Source organism: Argopecten irradians, chromosome 1 (assembly GCF_041381155.1).
Source record: "Argopecten irradians isolate NY chromosome 1, Ai_NY, whole genome shotgun sequence".
Classification (NCBI taxonomy): domain Eukaryota; kingdom Metazoa; phylum Mollusca; class Bivalvia; order Pectinida; family Pectinidae; genus Argopecten; species Argopecten irradians.
In genome coordinates this window covers 56,134,132-56,156,684 of record NC_091134.1, presented here as the reverse complement: position 1 = coordinate 56,156,684, position 22,553 = coordinate 56,134,132, and the positions used below count along the sequence as shown (strand labels likewise).

The following is a 22,553-nucleotide window of genomic DNA, read 5'->3' as shown; positions in this document are numbered from 1 at the left end:
CATTTTGATGCAGCATTTTGCAGAATAATAGGTACAGGTATATCAAATAGGGAACAATGGGAGAGTCACGGGTATAGGGAGAGAAAGGTGTGCATTTTTTCAATCAACTTGTCTTTTTGTTTGAGGTTAAGAAGCATGCAGTATAAGTCAGTTATTGCATGATTTCTCGTCACTCGGGACTTATTACCCCCTCGCTTCGCTCGGGAGTAATAAACCCTTATTACTCGAAAGCTGTGCAATAACTTTTACTTACTGTTCAAAGTCAGGAATCAGCACGATTCGTATCAATAGCGTATATGTATGGAGGCCGTAACTATCTAATGGATCTGAAAACTAGTATGCTGAACAGGACGTCTACCGAGCAGACCACAACTTCACTAGTTCTATAACTAGACCTAGTATGTTATTACACGCTCCGTTTATCATCCGCAACGAAAGGTTGATCACGTACATTGTACGTGGGTCACCGGTAAGTATCTACAGTGTCATAGGCTCGGTATAACAGCTCCAGGAGGATATGCACAAAGAATCAATCTGAATCTACTTACATTAGAAGCTTGTTAATGCTGGCTAGTGTGTTATCGGACGGGATACGTACTTTCCTGTTTGTGGTCGGTGAGTTCGGCTGTGTTTGCATATGTCTTGCATTGTCTTTCGTAGGTGTGTTTCCGCCATAATAAAATGCATTATACCTAATGAATTAGTCGTAAATTTTTATGCAAATTCATCATCTAATATGCAGCGATCTCATGAGAAATCACCATTCAGTTACGATTATATATTCTATGGGATAATAACACGAGTATGTGTAATACACAGCTACGCACATATGTAGATAGCTACATTAAGGCGTTTTGATGTCGTTAGCTCGAACTTTTATATTCGTCGTTGGTTTGTACACAAATTCTTTATATATTATACACAGTCAAAAATTACACAAGCTATAGAAACTCAATAGTGTGTGTGTGTATACGTTGCATGTAAGCATATTTGCTATTCATTATTACACGTGTTTTACATAACATTGTATGTCTTTTATATATCGATCAGAACGTATAATCGGAGATGGACTCTCTATGGTAAACTGACGTTGAGTTGAACTTGCACTAAAACACACGAAAATGGCGGCTACTGATCCAAAACTGTTAAAGGTAGACAATTCAGACAAAGGAGAGTTTGTCAGAGCCAAGTCTGTTTTCCGGGACTGGTAAGTAGTTCCACATGTTATACCGGCACATGTGTTTCACTTTTGACGTTTACATATGATATTAGCCCAGGTGCTCACAAAATGTGTTTGATGATTATGCAACTTTATGACTTGTTCAATCCTAATCTGAATGATACCACCTTGGCATCATTTGGGAATTAAAAATGACAGCCTGTAATGTCGTCGAGAGATACTATAGTTGAATAAATGAGGAACAAACTGTAATGTTTTGCAAGATATTTTTCTTCTCCCGTTTGTGAAAGACTACCTTTTTGAATATTTTAGCTTCTGTTATCAAAAATAAGCAGTATGAACTGTGTATTTTTTAAGTAGAATAACATGTTTCAAGAGATCATTTACGGGAATAGATTATTTAAACTTATTTTCCTGGTGGTATATTTTGGTAGAGTTTGCTTATATGTATTATGATTCAAATAATAGAAAACTTCTGATGATTTATATTTTTCTGGTAATGCATGGCAGAAATTTGACTGGACTTTAGCTCCCTTGGTGTTAATTTCATCTTTTTTCAATTGGTGGTTTAGAAATTGGGGAGTGTAACAATGCAATTTATGTGTTCAATATTTTTTGATATTTTCAAAATAACTAAAATCATTCTTGTAGCCTACATTCATATTACTCTCAATATTGGTCCTGTACATTTAAAAACATGAATAGGAATATATGTACAGCTTGTATTCGCTACTGTATGCTGTTTTGCAAGTGTATACTTTTAGATAAAAATAAGCATGCGCATATTGGATTGTAGCTGATGTTATTAACATGTATTTAAGAAAGCGTTATGCAAATGTCAAAAAAACAATACTGTACCGGATACAAGTAGTATGGCTGTCACTGTTGTCACTGTAATTTAAAGCAGCATGTTTGGTTTCGGATTGAGACAATCACCACATTTTTTTCTCGTTGTAGGATAACTGGTAAGTGACACCCTAGTGGAAATATCTCATCACCTACTTCATAGAAAGTTCCAATGTCATCGCCTGTCACGTCAACATATTTTCTGTCACAAAGCTCTGATTCGTGTTTATATCTTATTTTTACGTAGTCCTTTCAAAAAGTGAACCCCGGAAATGTGAATGTCATATACATAGTTGTGTTGCATTTTATACAGACATGCAGGCTATTTCTCCTACGATTACAATGCAATAATCAAAAATATTAGACATGCGGGTTGCAATTCAACGAAACATATACAAAGGTAAATAACGGTAGATAAAATAATCGAATATACGATAACCCTAAATGGCGATCGATTCGAAGTGTTTGGATCAATTATTGGTTAACCTTGACATTAACTATCACTTGGACAGCGGACGGATCGTCTGGCTTTCCGTCAGAGGCTGGACGGTATCACCTGTATGTCAGTCTGGCCTGTCCTTGGGCTCACCGGACTCTGATCGTCAGGAAACTCAAAGGACTGGAGGACGTCATCTCGTGTGATGTGGTGGATTTGGTTCTGGATGGCGAGGGGTGGTCTTTTTCTGACAAGGTATCATTTCCAGCCTATTCCTATAAAATCAGTAATATAAGGTAGGAGTTGAATACCCAATACTACTATCTGTGAGGCGCTCCGATCTCTGTACACTGTAAGATTTCCATAATCTACGTTCAAGCTAGCATTACGTTGTTATTGCAGTTTGAAAATAGCAATTAGTTTCAATACAGTTATCACTGCAAATGGTATTGTGATTATTGTGTTTGTCAGTATGATTGTTGATATCTTATTCGGTGTATGTTAAAATTTGATTTGGCTATAAGATTGTTGATATCTGATTTTCTAATGTAATAGCTGATAATTTATTTGTCCAGAGCCCCAATTGTACATTGGACACAGTCAATGGGTGTTCGCGGCTACGAGAAGTTTACCGAATAGCAAACCCAGGTATGGTTTTTTTTCACAAGTGCAAAGTGTTTAAATACTGTTATTTATGGGTTTATAAGTGTTGTGATGGGTATTAAAAGTAATTCTAAGGAAGACAATGCTTGATTGTAAAAAACTCAAGAAGCTATACGTGTTGTGATGGGTATTACATGTAACGATAAGCCGATGCTGGACTTCTTATGGACATAGGATTACATAAAATATGGACAATCATTTAGGGGGAAATTAGGATTTTGAGAATATCACAAGGCCGAATGGGCAAGATTGTACTTGTATGATTAAGCTTTGCTGTTTTCAAACAACTATTTATATTTTTTGTACAAGGACCATTATTTAGTTGCTAAGTTGTATACATCCTTTTTAACCCGAAACAATTCCGTCCATTTCATTCCACCATCTTATCTTTAATACACGGTTTGTGCTATTTTAGATTATGACGGTCGTATCACTGTCCCCGTTCTGTGGGATAAACAAAAGAAAACTGTCGTTAACAACGAGTCTAGTGAGATTCTTCGTATGCTGAATTCGGAATTCAACGCTTTCTGTAGCACAGAAGATCAGAGGGAGTTAGACTACTATCCAGAACACCTTCGGACGGACATCGACGCAGTAAACGAATGGATTTATCCGTATGTAGACGTGGCTTGTATATTGAAATAAGATTCCTTATTGTAATAGTCCGTTCTGCATGACTATGGGTAACTGCGATTCTTTCTGCAATTATCAAAATACCGTATAAGATTTGTCTTTATTCATTGGTTAATAAATGTCCACCATTAATTTAATATTTTAAAACGTGTGTCAACATATCAGTCCAATATCAACAAATATTGTTTTAGAATGATCAACAATGGTGTGTACAGAAGTGGCTTTGCAACAAGTCAAGAGGCCTATGATGTAGCGGTCCGGGATGTGTTCCAGGGACTAGACAAGGTGATATGACCTCTTATAAAGTGTTTTGTCTCTGTTGCGACACGGCTCGCCATTTCGGTTCCTATTCTTTAGTTTTCAGTGACAAACTGGCCTGTGCAATTATTTAGATGCATTTGCATGATGACCCATCATTAAAACAATTGCATTTATCGTGCCACAATCAAAACCACGGCATATCTCTATGTTTAAATCAATATACAAACAGTTATTTAATTACTAGATTCTTTCTCTTAATTCCTGCAGATAGAAGACATTTTGAGCAAGAGTCGCTACCTAACAGGCAAAAGCCTAACGGAGGCGGATATCAGGTTATTTACAACACTGATACGTTTTGATGTGGTCTACGTAGGACATTTCAAGGTAATTCTGGAATTTAATTACTTGTTATATTATTACTTATCAGCGTACAGAATATGTCAGTTCTGCTACAAACTAGGTAAAGGTAACACTTCCCACTTTCGTATTTTTATCTTAGAAGTTTTCGCTTGAAATCGTATGCATTTAATTTCACCTTAATATTCAATGACGATCATAAGGTTATTGAATTATTGATTTCTGATTTTTATAGTGTAACAAGAAGCGGATTGTGGACTATCCTAACATGTGGGGATATCTGAGGGATTTGTACCAGGTCCCAGGGGTGGCCGACACTGTCAACTTTGAACACATCACTAAACATTATATGGTAAGTCTACTACCGGGTATTACAAGAACTCTGACGGTACATTAGTAGAACACTATATATTTCCTATACACAATTGTCGACGTTATTACTTTCTTAGGTTATGTGTTAGACGCGGGTAACCCATGGAGACGTTTTCGTGTTTCGTTTCTCGAAATCTGGAGTATACTTAATCAAACTTTTAAAGGATGATTTTCCTCACCAACCTTGCTACTTTATGCAATGCCGACATGATAATGTAGGTCACTTATCAATACAACATGCCTATGCGTGCAATAAAACGAAATTGGAAAAACAACACTGCTGTAAATTGCAAAATTTCAGGCGACATAGCCTAATATATCGATCTGTCATGTGTTCTAATTTGCGAATTATAAGCAAAAGCAGGAAAAGCACACACATTTTAATAAGAGTTATAGATTCGTTATTTCTCGTGGAAAACAGGGCGTTTACAGACATTTTTACTTTCATTAACATTTTGTTGGATCTAGACATCATTTTGAAGTATATATGCTTAACTTATAAAAGGTGGTAAAATCCATATTACATGGCATATCCGACATCGATGAGACTAAAACCGTCGGTCTGATATTGAATCCTTGGGCTGATATGGCATATGATATGGGTGTAAATGTGTAATAGTTTCTATATATATGTTTTTATATGTTCAAAGGGAAGTCACACTATGATCAACCCGACAAGAATTGTATCCATTGGGCCTGATATCGACTTCACTACTCCACACGGCAGGGAGGCCATGCAAGAACGAAATGACTAGAAGACTTGCATGTTCATAGAATATATTCTGAACATTACCACGAGGCAGATAATTATATAATCCATAGCAAATATGTATTGGCCAATGATGACTTGATAAAGTGACATATTTTTTGTTGGTTTGAATGGCTATGCATCTCTCTACAATCAGATCTGTTCACACTGCAAGTTTTTAGTGACTGTATTCGGAGTAACAGGTAGTAGAAGCGGATCTAGATTGCACTAACCACCTGGTAAGACTAGACCTTAAAGGCCCATCACCTTTCCGAAACAAAAACATAAGTTTCTAAGAAACGTTAATAACACCAGGAAATATAAAATGCTGGCCTAAGATGAGGTTACAATACCAAAAAATGCAAGATTTCCTCCGAAATCTATGAAAACAGTGAAGCTACCTTTCTCTGTTTTGCCGTCTGTCACAGTGATTGTCAACTACTGCTCGGTAATTAGGACGACGGCGGGAAACATAATACGACTCGCGTTATGAAAATTAAAATTTAATTTATTTAAATCTAATTGTTTAGAAGGTTATTACAGGTATAGTATCAGCGTTAAGCTAATAATTTTTGCGACTCTGCAAATTTATCAATCTCGTTTTACATTTCAATGAAAAAAATTAAAAGCCGTTTCGGAAAGATAGTGGGCCTTTAAAATGTCCAGTGATATTATTAACAATTAAAAAAATCTTTCAAATTTTATGATATTTATCCATTACCGAGTTCTGATGACCCGATAATCATCGTTTCATTTTTAACAAACCATTGAATGCTGCCCCTTGTTCGATACGCCTAGTAAGAGTATCCCATATCCCATCATATCAGAAAACAGGATTCTTTTTTAATTAATTTTATTAATTGCACCAAATTAGATATTATTTATATAGCCAGTTCCAGTCAGAATCATTCTTCGGTATATTTGTATTTAGCATACTTAGAAATATAAACAGTTCTCATTGTTTAGGTAAATGTATATCTAAAAGAAGCATGCAACTGTATGTTAATAGTTCGTCATATGTATGTGTACGTCAAATAATAAAGTAAATACAGTGTATTTTACCTGTATTACAGTTGCATTTATTGTGCCTTTATTCTGCGATTGTCACGGTTAATATACACATACGTATATGTAGTCAGTGTCCCTGGTGAAAGGAAGTCCTAAATTTTCCAAATTATCTCTCTTTTTTCAGCTAACTTGGATACTTTTGCTTTCCAAATCATTTTGAATTTCCAAAAAAAAAGTTTTGTTATGCAAAAGTTATTACCTATCAAAGTCGGGACATGTTTTAGGGACACCCTGTACATTTAAATAGCATATGGATCCCTGTACGCGGTGGTCAAGTGGATAAAATGCCTCGATATATTACCACAAGCCCTCCACCTCTGGGTCGCGAGTTCGAATCCCGATGTGGGGCAGTTGTTAGGCACTGGTACAGGTTATATCAATATGGACCCACCCTGAGTGTTCACAATCCATTTTAGACTGTAGCTACATGTACATATAATTATAATACCCCTGTGGTCAATAGAACGTATACAAATGAACAGATGAGAAGAAAGAAAATGTAACGACCAGAGAGGGGTATTAACCAGGGACTTACAAACACTAGGCGGATGTTCTATATTAACGATTGAGATACCCGGTCAGCGACCAATTGAAAACAATATGCTTCTAATGGTCGAATCACGACATCTTCCGAATATTTTATGATGGTTATTAACAATAAGCGGTATACGCATACGTATACACGTGTATTTGAAGGGAGAAATCCTTATCCATGATATATTGCATATATGATATTTTCGCGTCTAAAACATTAACTTTTACATCATACAGATATGTAAATGTACAAATATACTGAACGATTTTGTGGGTGTCTTGGTTATATGGTCTCTAAATGCTCTCCTACTTGGTTACAGACGTACATGTACGCTGATTTCTCTGCATATGGTTAAACATACTCATGTACAATGTAGAAATAAAACATACGCAGGTCGTTAGTATGATGGCTGATTTCGGCGACAGTGCGACAATGCGCCATGCGACAATATGGCATGCGACATTGTGTTTGTCGCATGACACATTATCGCACTGTTGCATAGTGCATTATAGCACCTTCACCTCCTCGCACATTATCGCACTGTCCCATAGCTTATTGTCGCACTGTCGCTCTTCGCTTGACGCATTGTTGCATGACCTATTCTCGCATGACGCATTATCGCACTATCGCATGGCGCATTGCCTCCATACGGAGAGCGAAAATGCGCCATGTGACAGTGTGTTTGTAACATGGCGCATTGATGCACTGTCGCATGGCGCAGTGTCGCTCTTCACTTGGCGCACTGTCGCATGGCGGCATGCATATGGCCAATGTGATAGTGCGACATGATCGAAATCAGCCACCATAATGTTCGGTCCGACGAATCGCAATCTTTACGATGGTATACAAGGCCACTCAGGTAAACACGTGCCATACAATTATATTGCATTCTATGTCAAACAGGGTGCTACAAATACTACACGTATCAGATTACTAATGCGTATGCGTATACCGCTCATCGTTAATAGCCCTTGAAGTAGCAATATCCGGTGTACGGTTTCACAGACAGACTGACATTATCTGATTATGTAAGGAGATTGAATGTGTCAATATGTTACAAAATGTATGCTTATTCGATTACATAAAATATAAATATAAATGTAGCTTTTGCATACATACATCTGTACACAGCTAGTGAATTCCAATTAATGCATTGTATGTCGAGTGTATCGATAAAGTGCGGCATATTTTGGTCACGTGATATCTCCCGATTGTAAACAAAACTTGCCAAACACGTGGTCGGGTAACAGAAGACTTCAGCACAGATTACAAACTACATCAATCTTGGAGATTGTGGCCTCTGGACCTATATAAAGACGGTGATATAATGTCCACTTCAATCAAAGGAGAATTCATCCGAGCTAAATCAGCTTTCCGGGATTGGTAAGTGTTGAAAATGTGTCGTTATTTCGATATGAAACGAACATTTAACTAGAGAATACATATTATGTTGTTGTATTTAGGCCATACTAATTCGTGGAAAAGGGCTAAAAACCATATCTCTAATATTGTTATTTTAATCTTTGAAAAAAACTCACTTCGGGAAGATGATATAGCTTTGATTAGATGCATTCAAAACCAATAAAACGCGTCCATCTACATATGCCATATTTTGCGTGATATAATTTACAACCGTCAATTGCAGGTGTTTTTTCTTCCTGAAACGTACATTTTGTCGCATGTTTTGTTAAAATTCACAAGCACCACATAAAAAATAATTAGGAGTAAACGGTAAAGCTCTAAAGATTAGCTACTCCTTTGAACCGTAAAGAGATACGTTACATGCACATGCAGTGAACGTTCCAGATATTCAACCAAACACATTGTTAGTTTTAGCAATAACCAATACCGAGTCCGTGCATTCTAGATTATCGACTGATTACAAAGCACATTTACACATGTAGCCATTCCTCTGTAGATTCCTGGCTAGATAGGCTGAGTACGATATCTAACAATGATGTAATCATCATTACTTGGGCTATCATTTTTTAAATGATGATATCATTTTTGAGTTCATGTATAAATGCAGCAACCAGATGATCCGATGTTTACTGTCCAGCTATACTTACAAGTACTTAACTCTCTCATACCAATCCTATTATTATAGCGGTTGATCGGATAAAATTGATAATGCTGTGTCATATAACAATAAACATGCGTTCTGATTTGTCAACTGTGTGTGACCTGTTTTATGGACAAATGTTTTCCGGTTCGTGAAATCATTTAACAACATGCGTTCTAGCTTGTCACCTTGTCGTGTAATACACATACATTCGTCAGCCGTTATCGATACACACAAGTTATCATTACTCACCTTGTCGTGTAATACACATACATTCGTCAGCCGTTATCGATACACACAAGTTATCATTACTCACCTTGTCGTGTAATACACATACATTCGTCAGCCGTTATCGATACACACAATTAAGTTATCATTACTCACCTTGTCGTGTAATACACATTCGTCAGCCGTTATCGATACACACAAGTTATCATTACTCACCTTGTCGTGTAATACACATTCGTCAGCCGTTATCGATACACACATGTTATCATTACTCACCTTGTCGTGTAATACACATTCGTCAGCCGTTATCGATACACACAAGTTATCATTACTCACCTTGTCGTGTAATACACATACATTCGTCAGCCGTTATCGATACACACAAGTTATCATTACTCACCTTGTCGTGTAATACACATTCGTCAGCCGTTATCGATACACACAAGTTATCATTACTCACCTTGTCGTGTAATACACATACATTCGTCAGCCGTTATCGATACACACAAGTTATCATTACTCACCTTGTCGTGTAATACACATTCGTCAGCCGTTATCGATACACACAAGTTATCATTACTCACCTTGTCGTGTAATACACATACATTCGTCAGCCGTTATCGATACACACAAGTTATCATTACTCACCTTGTCGTGTAATACACATTCGTCAGCCGTTATCGATACACACAAGTTATCATTACTCACCTTGTCGTGTAATACACATACATTCGTCAGCCGTTATCGATACACACAAGTTATCTTTACTCGACAATTTTATGATCTGCTTATTGTGCTTCAAAGAAAACATGCTTAACAAGACTGAGCATAACTAATAGTATAACTGAGCATATAATTACCTGAGCATAATTAACTGAACATAAGACTTCAATATTTGAAAATGGTTTTGACTTCAAAGATTACCATAGTTGTGTGACATTTTCAGGTGTTTGACAGATGAAATGATATAAGTAGGTGATGGCTATACATAATTGGGAAAATAGTAATGTATAACCATGGCAAAGCAAATTGTACAAATGAATTCCAAGCTGCTATATGCATGCATTTAGTTGTTTATAACTTTAAATTAAATGTAACAATATATATGATCAGTAGTTATTCAACGAAGTCACGTGGAAGTTAATTCTTCTCAAATTACATGAAAACTTTAAAATGTCGTTCTACAATGAAGCTTATTCAAACAAACAGTAAGCGTCATCGCTAAGGTATCATCACTCACCATTTTTATATTGAAGGCATTTCTTTTTATAAAGAATTTGCAGAACAAACGAATGTACCATAGTAAAACGTCATAATGCGATTAACGCTAAAATAATACCCCTTTAAATAACTAATATTTTCTCTCTAACTTCTCATAAGTGTTCCAAAGGGAACATTATTTACAAGATACATAATATAAACAGTCTCTGTTCAAAATTGTCGGCTACGTAGCCTTCGTCTGGGAAATGAATCGCAGTCTACTGATCAAGTCACCATCTTAATAGTTCTCAATTGTAATATATCGTAATGACAGTGGTTAATCAGGTTCAATTTCGTTGCAGGATAACTGGTAAGTGATACAAGATGGTACAAAGATCCAGAGAAATCTCACTGTTCACATGCTTCGGTAAAGGTGGTCTAAAACATTGAAAAACAAGAGGCCCAGAGGGCCTGTCTCGCTCACCTGGTTTGTAATGCCTAGGAATGTTCTGAATAAAGGTAATTGTTTACCTCTAATTCCCCTATTGGGCCCCACTCTTTCTGCTCCAGGGGGTCAAAGCCAAAATTTATACAAATTCTGTTAACCCCAAGGATGTTTCTGGGCCAAATTTGGTTAAAATCCAAGCAGAACTATATGACTATTAGCGATTTATAGGATTTACCTCTATTTCCCCTATCGGGCCCCGCCCCTCCTGCCCCCGGGGGGTCAGAGCCAAAATTTATACAATTTTCTGTTCTCTTTCCCCAAAGGATGCATTTCTGGCCAAATTTGGTTACAATCCATACAGAACTCTAGGACAAATAGCGATTTATAGGATTTACCTCTATTTCCCCTATTGGGCCCCGCCCCTCCTACCCCCGGGGCGTCAGAGCCAAAATTTATACAAGTTCTGTTCCCCTTTCCCCCAAGGATGTTTTGGGCCAAATTTGGTTACAATCCATGCAGAACTCTAGGACAAGTAGCGATTTATAGGATTTACCTCTATTTCCCCTATTGGGCCCCGCCCCTCCTGCCCCCAAGGGGTCAGAACCAAAATTTATACAAGTTCTGTTCTCCTTTCGCCAAGGATATTTATGGCCAAATTTGGTTACAATCCATGCAGAACTCTAGGACAAGTAGCGATTTATAGGATTTACCTCTATTTCCCCTATTGGGCCCCGCCCCTCCTGCCCCCGGGGGGTCAGAGCCAAAATTTATACAAGTTCTGTTCCCCTTTCCCCCAAGGATGTTTTGGGCCAAATTTGGTTACAATCGATGCAGAACTCTAGGACAAGTAGCGATTTAAAGGATTTACCTCTATTTCCCTAATTGGCCCTGCCCCTCCTGCCCCCAAGGAGTCAGAGCCAAAATTTATACAAGTTCTGTTCCCCTTTCCCCCAAGGATGTTTTGGGCCAAATTTGGTTACAATCCATGCAGAACTCTAGGACAAGTAGCGTTTTATAGGATTTACCTTTATTTTCCCTATTGGGCCCCGCCCCTTCTGCCGCCGGGGGGTTAGAGCCAAAATTTATATAAGTTCTGTTCTCCTTCCCCCAAGGATGTTTGTGGCCAGATTTGGTTACAGTCCATGCAGAACTCTATGACTAGTAGCGATTTAAAGGAAATGTTGACGGACGGACTGACGACGGACGACGGACGCCGCGCCATGACATAAGCTCACCGGCCCTTCGGGCCAGGTGAGCTAAAAAGCATATGGAAGCAAACATTTTGTTATAAACATTGACATGACGTACGATCACAAGATTCACTAACGTAAAGAAAGATCCTAATATCCTTACTTTTTGTTAGTTAGTTTATCATTTATATACAGAGTACTGTTTTGATATTTCAAATATCGCGCTCGCATTTCTTCAATTCTAGTGTATGTGCAACTTATAAATGAAGGTGAAAGTTGTTTTGGAGAGTTTGATATTTCACCACTGCATGTATCAAACGAGACGGATGTTTCAGGGCGTTTTTCTTCTCTTTGTAATATAACATATGGTATTTAACACAAAAAGATAGTCAGGAAACTTCGAACAAATGCATATGGTCATTGCAACTTAAAGCCCAAACCATTTTTTCTATTTTTGTAGGGAATAAAAAAATAGGAACAAAAAACAAAATCAAAGACTAACTGATATACATAATGTATTATATGGTTGTTGCTTTTTCTAAATGATTTCCTTTTCGTTTGCCCTCGCCGTTTTTTCTATCAACTAAACAGCGGACGGATCGTCTGGCTTTCCGTCAGAGGCTGGGCGGTATCACCTGTATGTCAGTCTTGCCTGTCCTTGGGCTCACCGGACTCTGATCGTCAGAAAACTAAAAGGACTGGAGGACGTCATCTCGTGTGATGTGGTCGATTGGTTCATGGATGGACATGGATGGTCTTTTACAAACAAGGTTGGCATCATTGTGACTCTGTGTACATTTTAATAAAAGGTAGTGGATTTTTCCCCAAGATAAACAATTTAGACTCGGTTTTAGATAGCATTAAACAATATCAAGCCCATCAGAATTAAATGCCAATTTTCGTGTTTTAGATTTTCTTCCTTCTCATTGATAGTTTTGAATATTTGTTGGTTTTTCCACAACTTTTTTTTATAATTTTGCAGATTTAATTATTATGCCATATATTAGGTAAATATTCTACTTATTAAAACCTGTGAGAGTCCTACATTGTTTTACCATATTGATAATGCAGAAACAGGATTGTACGCTGGACACGGTCAACGGTTGTTCACGGATGAGAGAGGTTTATCATAAAGCGAACCCAGGTCAGTTCAGCTGTAGCGTGATAATACAAATCTCTGTTTTTGGTGATGTTGTCGGGCTTGTTAAAAATAAAATGCGTAGTCATGGTCTTTGATTAAAACATGCCAATGCATTTTAGCTGATGTAAAATAAGTTGTATCTGTATGTGTGGGGTATTTGTACTGCCCAGAAAGGAAGCGTTTCAGACAATGTCAATTTCAAACACCAATCATACAATTTATACCCAAAGTCCTTCTATCAAGTCACCATATATCGCATCGTTTCAATAGCTAAACAAATGTACATTTGTAATTTTCTCCATCTCATTAAACCTCGTTTCAGACAGTTTGACTTTCTACTTTATTTTCAACCTGAACGAACTCGCCAACTGATAGATTTTGATATTGAGATACAAATTCTGATTTCGGAATGAAGTGACCAATATAAAGATTTGTTTTTTAATTTGCTTTATTTTCTAAAAAGACATCAAGGGCAATACCATAAAAACAACATTATAAAGTACATCTTTGTACAATTGACCGATGGCATGAATTCAAACGTGTATAATTTCTCATTTTCGCAGACTATGGCGGACGTATTACTGTTCCCGTTCTTTGGGACAAACAAAAGAAGACTATTGTAAACAACGAGTCAAGCGAGATTATCCGGATGCTGAATACTGAATTCAACGCTTTTTGTACCACGGTAGAACAGCGGAAGTTAGACCTTTATCCTGAAAACCTCCGGAAGGAAATCGACGCATTAAACGAATGGATTTATCCGTATGTATCGAAAATGTAACAGAGATAATAATAATTTATTGAATATTTTTAATTCTGTCATTGTTTGGAGGGTCTGTAGAAATCAAATTATTAACTCTCTGCAATGTTCTTACATGGGTCTCTTAGAGCCGAAAACTATTTTGAATTGGAATGATCTTGTAATTGTAAATAATAATAAAAAGAATAATAGTGAATTTTTTTTTTGTTCCTATCATGATTTTCTGTAATATTCATCAATATTTAAATATTATGGGCACCAAAAACTGATGCATTACTAATAAGAGATCTTTGAATTGTAGAATGATCAACAACGGTGTGTACAGAAGTGGATTTGCACGAGCACAAGAGGCATATGACGTAGCAGTTCGGGAAGTATTCCAGGGGCTCGACAAGGTACAAAGGATCCCATGTTCAGTGTACATTGTAACACCTTCGTTGGTGAACTCTATAGAACTAAAACATGTTTTTATTTCAATTTCGACTATGTCATAAAAAATGGATCTCCCTTGCACTATTTTCGACTTGATCAGTGAGTATGTAAAGGCTTTAGTGCGATGAACTCAAACATAGAAAACAATACTGTATAAGGATGTCAAAACCAAGAACATATTTCCTACAATTTTAATGTGGATGAATGTAACTTCTTTACTGATATTATCATCGAATTTGCTTATATATCTGTGTGTGTGTGAAACGTGTGAAAGAGAGAGTGACTACTACTTATTTATTTATTCTAAAGGAAATAATCAATGATAAATATTCTATGTTGTATAAAGATGTGTGAAACCAAGAACGTGTTCTCTATAATTCTGGTACAGACTCGACAGCCTCAGAGAGAAAAGCAACACATCAGCCTGTTATATACATGTACATAATATATAATACTTTACAAGTGCTTTAAAATTTCAGTATTTTTCCTATAACAGCACGTATGATTTAGCTATCTTGCTTCAGGTGGAAGGTATCCTCTCTAAATCCCGCTATCTAACTGGAAGTACCTTAACGGAGGCAGATATCCGTCTTTTTACAACCCTCATACGTTTTGACAAAGTCTACGTAGGACATTTCAAGGTAATCACATAACAAACAATTATGACTTAATCATAATTAGTGTTTGAACCATACAGACATATTGTACGGTTTAAACAGGAATATTTCTATTATCTTACACAAATGGGAAAATGTTCCTTATGTACATGTAATGGTCTTGCTATGAAAATATATTTATTATATATTAAAACGATGTAACAAGAATATTTGCATCAATGAACAGACAGGAATAAACATCAACTGTTCTTAAAAAATAATTTTATGATTTTGCAGTACTATAGGAAGTTCCGTATTTGCATATAACAGAGCTATCTGCCCTTGCGGCCATTTGCGGGTAGATATTGATTGTGACGTCGTGTGTTTGCGAGCGTAACGTCATATTTTTCGGAGAAAACGACGTGAATTACGCTCACAAAATAATGACGTTACAATCGATACCTTTCCGCAAGGGAGCTTGCAAACATGTGTTAAATCAAATGATATTGACCCCCAAAGCATGCAAACGAAAAAGCATGAAGTCTACGAAGGAAAAAAACTCAATATCGATATGTATGTCTGGCATGCTTTACAGTATTTATATCTATCATACAAATCGTATATAGGGATTGATCTTCATTTTGACTGCGTGTATGGTAGTATGAATATATGCATGTACATATATGTCCACTGCAAACTGAGTTCATTGTAGCGTATACGCTATCAAAATGAAGATCAAGCTGGTGTGTAACATATTATTTGACATAATAAAGTTGGTAATTACCAAGAAGAAAAAGATGTACATATTACGTAATATCATTCCTGTTTTTTATCGATACGATGTAAAAGAATAGTTGTTCTAATACAGCAGTTTCCTTTGTATACATTAGTGTAATAAGAAGCGGATAGTGGACTACCCAAACATGTGGGGATACCTGAGGGATTTGTACCAGATCCCAGGAGTGGCTGACACTGTCAACTTTGAACACATCACAAAACATTATATGGTAAGTAATTAAACTAAAATATTACATAACACCAATTATATATATTCATTTGGCTTGTACTACAATGAATCATATCTGAGACCGTGGTAATAAAACGATGTTGGCATTTTATTAATTCAATTTATAATTTAGTTAAACTCTTGGTTGAAGGCATATTTTAGGAGTATGAATTCATGGCTTCATAGTAGGATGAAAGTATTTAATATCTCTCCCACTTTCATTTCATTTTTTCCAGGCAAGTCATGAATCAATCAACCCGACACGAATTGTATCCATTGGGCCTGACATCGACTTTAACACTCCACACGTAAGGGAGGCCATGGCAAACAGTTAAAGCACGACAAGGCAACTGTCTTTTCCCATATATTATCCATACACATAATTACAAGACTAAACGATCACCCAAATGCTGAATTTCCATTATAATTGGGTTGCTGTTTATTTGTGCAACTCTGTCAATCAAAAATGGCTTATCGAAATTGTTTCCGTCCTAAAGAGCTTTGTTCGTTTCTGTGAAATAAATGTTGACGGGGAAAGCTTGAACAGGTAAACGTCGTATGAAAATAAAAATGGTTTCAATACTATATTTGTTTTTCGTTATTTCTAAATGATCGACAAAGCTCATGAATTGAGTAATGATCATCATAATTGTTTTTTCGCATCTTAAATGACTTGACGAAATTGAATTAATTCATGAATTCTTTTTATTTAATTTTAGATCTATTAAAATCCTTCACCCACACTTCATTGATTTATTAATATTCTGCCATACAGTACATATGTATATTTGTCAGTTAAAAAGGAAATGTGTCCTTTACAGTTTTATCTAAGTCATTATTCATATACTGAAATCATGTCATACGAAACCCACGGAAACGCCTCGTTAATTATGGTTTGGACCTACAGAACACTATTTTTGCTTATCAATTGGACATTGCAGTACCAAGCTGCAGTGATATTTTTAATAAGCATACATGCAATACTGTCATGTAGGTGTAAAAATAAGTGTCTAGACTTTTTAGTTGCTGACAAGAACGTGTTCAGAGTTTCCGGCTTTTGTCATATTACTAAGTTAGTAAACTTGAATGAAGGTCAATGTCATTCATTGCGACAATTTGGAAGTCTTTTATCCCAACAAATTATCCATGTAGGTACAACATCATGGCTGAGTCTCTGCTCATGAGCTTCTCAGATTTTGGAGAAGTCTTTTAAATGAAAAAAGTTGACAACCGGAAAGAAAACAAATGCTGCAACAATAGGGCAAGTAAGCTACGAAATCACTATTGATTTAAATAATCACGACAGCTCTTGTATATTGTACACCCTTAATAACTTTATTTCATTCACTTAAAAGTATCAATTTAATAAACATCATTTTCTTATATAAATACATGTACATGAATCCGAGAATAATTTTATTTTGGAATTTGAAAAGCATTTAGAATGATGTCATTTCATCTCAATTCAAAATTTGGTATCACAATGGTCTTAATTGCTGTAAGCAAAGATTAATCATAATGTCATTCCATTCATCCATGTCTCTAAATTACAGAGCAATGCATCTCGAGTAAGAGGAGACTTTTCTCCCAAAGTTAATTAAATTACAGAACAATGTATCTCGTATATGAGGAGACTTTTCCCCCAAAGTTAATCACAAGGAATAGATTGGAACCTCACGTTACAGATCACTGACCACAGGAACTTATACACAATTGGACCATTTTTTGATCGGATTTTTATATTCAGAAAGAAGATCTGAAAGTTCTGTGATTGGTCCATTCTAAAACAATAACGTGCTTATTATTTGACCTATAAATATTGACTCTCTACATTGAATCACATTTATCTCAAAATGGCAGAATCTATTATCGTATTCGACCCAATAAGCGCGCATGTCCCTACAAGTGCCCCTCCCCATTTTTGAGGCCTTGATTTCAGTTGCCCAGGCATAAATAAAGACCAAATAATACACAAAACTTAGTAGATTTCAATTGCCCAGGCATGAATAAAGACCAAATAATACAGAAAACTGTGTAGATTTGCATTAACTGCGTCTTATTCGCACCTTTTTCATTTTTTTTTTGCAATTTTTTAAACGCCCTGGGCGCTTATTGGGTTATTGAGTCTCTGTATGAGAGAGCAATGTCAGGAGGGAATATCCGTGTGACTAAGTGTCAGGAGGGAATATCTGTATGGCTAAGTCTCTGTTTGAGAGAGCAATGTCAGGAAGGAATATCCATATGACTAAGTCTCTGTATGGGAGAGTAATGTCAGGAAGGAATATCCATATGACAAAGTCTCTTTATGAGAGAGTAATGTCAGGAAGGAACATCCATATGACTAAGTCTCTGTATGAGATAGCAATGTCAGGAAGGAATATCCGTATGACTAAGTCTCTGTATGAGAGAGCAATGTCAGGAAGGAATATCCGTATGACTAAGTCTCTGTATGAGAGAGCAATGTCAGGAAGGAATATCCGTATGACTAAGTCTCTGTATGAGATAGCAATGTCAGGAAGGAATATCCATATGACTAAGTCTCTGTATGAGATAGCAATGTCAGGAAGGAATATCCGTATGACTAAGTCTCTGTATGAGAGAGCAATGTCAGGAAGGAATATCCGTATGACTAAGTCTCTGTATGAGAGAGCAATGTCAGGAAGGAATATCCGTATGACTAAGTCTCTGTATGAGAGAGCAATGTCAGGAAGGAATATCCTTTTGACTATGCCTCTGTACGAGAGGTAAATGTCAGGACAAGATTTCCAAATGACTATAAGTCCCTGTATCAGAAATAAATGTCAGGATGGAATATCCATATGACTTAGTCTCTGTATAAACTCCAATAGATACATTTGAAGCTGAATATCTTGTTTTTTGTTGGTAACGAAGAATCCAGGAACACCAGCCCGCTCCAGCATTACCTGTTGGTCCATCACCTTCTGGTCAAGGTCAAGGATGATCTTCATGTCCCGCTTCTTCAACTCTTCTTCACAGCGGCGCTCTAATGTCTGAAACCCACATTTGAATGATAATAATTTGTTATGTAGTTAGTAATGTCATTATATATCTTATACATATACTTAAGTGAATAATTTATTTTAGCATTTTTGTGTTAAGTTTGTACAGTAAACAATGATTGTAAGCTATCTGGTTACACGAGTAGCTGTTCCAAATTCATCAACACACACTGAACTTGAATTTCATCCTTAAATTTATATTTCATTTGACATTTTAACATTCCGATAAATACAGAAGGTTGAGTCTCCTTTTTGTTTTCTTTTACACATATGTCAGCTCTTTTTTCCTTTGAAGAAGAAAATTTATTAGACAACTTAATGTCTGCTGTTTACTAAAGTACACAAAGTTTGTTTAAAATGGCATTTATGGATGATGATTGGCAAGACAACTGTTATATTAACTGCAAATATTGATAATGTAATCTATTTCAGGGACATAGGAAGCGGAGGAGGTGTGGGGGGGGCAAACATGTCTTTTTGCTCCCCCCCATTTCAGCCGAATGAAATCTTCTAAAAATGCACATTTGAAAGATAAAAGGGTCCTTCTGCACATTTTTTGTACTTCCTTTCAAAATTTTTTTTTCGCTGCGTGGCGCATTCGCTTAAACATTCAAGTACGTAATGTTCAAACCCTTGATAATAAAAATTCAATACACATATATATCGAATAGACTAAAAATATCCATCAAAGAATTCTACTACGCATTTAAAAAAAAAATCATTTCTTAAAAAATAAATTAATCTATATGTCCTAGCAATTAATTTATTATCATTTTGAGTTATGCAACAATAGCTGATGGTGTGAAGCGGTATGTTCAAATCGAGCAGAGTATGATATGATGACATTCACAATTATCATTTCTATGTGCAGGTAGCTTTTAATCGCAAAATTACCATGTCAAGAACACTTTAAAATCATCAAAATACATCATAAAACTCATCTCAGCCATTGTTTTTTTTTATACGGGGGAGACCCCGGACCCCACAAATGCCAAAATCTTGTGCCGTCGGCGCTCGCAAATTCATCAAAATACATCGTAGAACTCATATCAGCGATTCTAAAACTTTTTTTTCCCATGGGGAGACCCTCGGACCACCCGAACACCAAAATCTCATGCGAAGGCACTTGCAAATTCATTAAAACATATTGTAAAATTCATCTCAGCCATTCTGCATGTAAATCGTAAAGTTTTTTCCCCCCTCCCTTCCCCTCAAAAACCAAAATCTTGCGCCAATTTGGGGTTACAAAATATTGAGGACCTTTGACCCCCCCCCCCCCCCATTATGTTTCATCTTTCTATATATACACCACTATATTTGCCTACTTCACTTAATTAACTCACAATTTTCTCCCTTTCAATGGTACTCTCCACTATAGGGAGGTTGTGGGGCTTGGTCTGACATGACTGCAGCATTTCTTTGTGTTTCTTCTGAAGGTCATGTCGCTGTGCTGTTGATGAAAGCAGATGTAATCAAAATAACAGTGTAATATCTTACCAGGTAATTCTAATCTGAATCAGGTTCCTAACCTAACACAAGGAATACAGCTAGCTTATGAAATAATATATGTACATTTCACAATCATACATGTAATGTATACAGTGTATTTACCAATATCATTCCTACATGTTTGTACAGTACATAATGTATATGACTTTGTGTGCTAAAACAATAATTTGTAACAAAATTTAAAATTAAAATCAAAAATAGAATAATCTGAAAATTTAAAGAGAAATCTTGACATCTGTATGCTGCACACCTTTATGGTCGTTGACAAGTTTGATGCGCTGACTCGACAGATGTCTCTCCTCAAGCTGCTGCACTTCCTGTAGGCTTCGGACGATTTCAAACATGGTATCATCCAGCAGAACATTAGCTAAACCAGACAGAAGATTATACGGCATCCGCTGCTGGTATTTCCTGTCAAGTGATAGAAAGCATGCACATGAAACAATAACAGATATTGAGAATGGATCAAATAATTAAAGATCTAGATTTGTATACTAAAGATCTAGATTTGTATACTACAATTTTATAAGCACTCAATGATAATTAAATAATTTCATACTTAATCAAATTTCAAAACATGTACAAGTCAATTAATTAAGTTATACTTAAAACTAAAGAAGATAATTTCAAAATATATAAATCTATAATTATAAAGATAATAGTGTACATATTAAATGAAAGATTTAGGATAACTGTGTATATGTATTGTAGCTAAGCAATGAATGTTGCATGCATAATTTCATATTCAAATTCAAACACAACTTACATGTATACAGGTGTATTATAGGCCTATATTTATTTATAAAAAAATATATACTAATTGTAGCAACAAGATAATAATATCAACAACATACTCAAATGTACGTGCACATACCGGTAGGCCTATATAATTAGAATCTTATTAAGCAAAACATGTTCTGGAAATGAAATACCCGAGAAATTCATTGGAACTTTATATACATGTACAATTGTATGGAATTACATGCACAATTGTACATGTACAATTTAATTTTTGTACCTGTACAATGTACAACACCATGTACCACCTGTAATTACACATGTATGTTTTGAATCCTGATTTTATTAATAGGTTAATTAAGCACATAAAAGTGTGTGACTGTGTGTAGTATAAACCAATTGAAATCATAGGTGTTTAGCAAGCTGGTAAGTCAAATACTACTATAGACTAATTAATATATAGTCTTTATATATCCTAGTCTATATATATAGTGGATCTTTGACTTATCACCATGTTTAACACCTATGCCAATTTCTGGACAACCCTGGCTTGACACAACCTCTCATAATAATATACACGGCCTGTTTTCATCTATCTATATATATATAAATATAAAAAAACCCATGTATCATAAATTGATGCCACCTCCCAGGGACAAATGCACTCAAACCTTTGAGTCTGTCCCTTAAATTGGAAGAAGAAGAAATCAATAAAGAAACTTACCCAGGGAGTTCTCTTGCCATGTTCTGAAGCTCCTTCTGTAAGAAGTAATGTCTCCTCTGCTGTAGTTCTCTGCGTGCAATTTCATCTTTCCTCGAACTTAAGACAGTCGGATCAAGATTACTAGTGTCTGACATGTTCTATAAGCTATACAGTCAGTGAAGTATTTAACACTAGCATCTAGCACCTCTTACCCATTTTTTACACTTGTCGATTTCATTTGTTTGGTTGTTTTATTTTTTTCCGGAAGTTTGACATGATGACGAGAATGGAAAACTATGCATGTCTGCTATATAAAACTAAGTTACAAGCAATTAAGAAAGGAAACCTGAGCAAAAATGAATATGGAAATTAAATTTGAGTCAAACCTTTAAAAAAAAGCTATTGTTTGTGCTGTTATGGT

General features: G+C 36.0%; 3 protein-coding genes across 3 annotated transcripts; 2 read left to right on the top strand and 1 right to left on the bottom strand.

The window, feature by feature from the left end:
- The first annotated feature begins 212 nt into the window (after positions 1 to 212).
- On the top strand, positions 213 to 6,578 carry LOC138334469 (glutathionyl-hydroquinone reductase YqjG-like). Its single transcript, XM_069283131.1, has 10 exons — positions 213 to 615; positions 1,051 to 1,207; positions 2,138 to 2,145; positions 2,539 to 2,717; positions 3,038 to 3,110; positions 3,541 to 3,739; positions 3,950 to 4,043; positions 4,287 to 4,403; positions 4,612 to 4,728; positions 5,399 to 6,578. The coding sequence occupies exons 2-10, from the start codon at positions 1,122 to 1,124 to the stop codon at positions 5,501 to 5,503; spliced, it is 978 nt and encodes a 325-aa protein (XP_069139232.1). The 5' UTR covers positions 213 to 615; positions 1,051 to 1,121; the 3' UTR covers positions 5,504 to 6,578.
- A 69-nt stretch (positions 6,579 to 6,647) lies between these two features.
- Positions 6,648 to 16,747, top strand: LOC138334447 (glutathionyl-hydroquinone reductase YqjG-like). Its single transcript, XM_069283112.1, has 9 exons — positions 6,648 to 8,482; positions 10,952 to 11,108; positions 12,819 to 12,997; positions 13,299 to 13,371; positions 13,932 to 14,130; positions 14,430 to 14,523; positions 15,085 to 15,201; positions 16,047 to 16,163; positions 16,399 to 16,747. Exons 2-9 carry the CDS (start codon positions 11,084 to 11,086, stop codon positions 16,495 to 16,497), a joined length of 903 nt encoding a protein of 300 aa, XP_069139213.1. The 5' UTR covers positions 6,648 to 8,482; positions 10,952 to 11,083; the 3' UTR covers positions 16,498 to 16,747.
- A 131-nt stretch (positions 16,748 to 16,878) lies between these two features.
- Positions 16,879 to 22,550, bottom strand: LOC138334458 (protein DGCR6-like). Its single transcript, XM_069283120.1, has 4 exons — positions 22,154 to 22,550; positions 20,942 to 21,102; positions 20,526 to 20,632; positions 16,879 to 19,173 (listed from the first exon to the last, which is right to left on the bottom strand). The coding sequence occupies exons 1-4, from the start codon at positions 22,285 to 22,287 to the stop codon at positions 18,964 to 18,966; spliced, it is 612 nt and encodes a 203-aa protein (XP_069139221.1). The 5' UTR covers positions 22,288 to 22,550; the 3' UTR covers positions 16,879 to 18,963.
- Positions 22,551 to 22,553: the final 3 nt, after the last annotated feature.

Bases quoted from the DNA above. Each gene is read 5' to 3' on its own strand.
- LOC138334458 (XM_069283120.1), bottom strand. From the start codon at position 22,287: ATGTCAGACACTAGTAATCTTGATCCGACTGTCTTAAGTTCGAGGAAA. The intron at 21,103-22,153 runs GTAAGTTTCTTT...ATCACTTGACAG, and splicing joins ATGGCAAGAGAACTCCCTGG to GAAATACCAGCAGCGGATGC. The intron at 20,633-20,941 runs GTGTGCAGCATA...TTTCATCAACAG, and splicing joins ACTTGTCAACGACCATAAAG to CACAGCGACATGACCTTCAG.
- LOC138334447 (XM_069283112.1), top strand. From the start codon at position 11,084: ATGCCTAGGAATGTTCTGAATAAAG. The intron at 13,372-13,931 runs GTCAGTTCAGCT...TCATTTTCGCAG, and splicing joins TTATCATAAAGCGAACCCAG to ACTATGGCGGACGTATTACT. The intron at 16,164-16,398 runs GTAAGTAATTAA...CATTTTTTCCAG, and splicing joins ACATCACAAAACATTATATG to GCAAGTCATGAATCAATCAA.
- LOC138334469 (XM_069283131.1), top strand. From the start codon at position 1,122: ATGGCGGCTACTGATCCAAAACTGTTAAAGGTAGACAATTCAGACAAA. The intron at 2,718-3,037 runs GTATCATTTCCA...TTATTTGTCCAG, and splicing joins GGTGGTCTTTTTCTGACAAG to AGCCCCAATTGTACATTGGA. The intron at 4,404-4,611 runs GTAATTCTGGAA...TGATTTTTATAG, and splicing joins TCTACGTAGGACATTTCAAG to TGTAACAAGAAGCGGATTGT.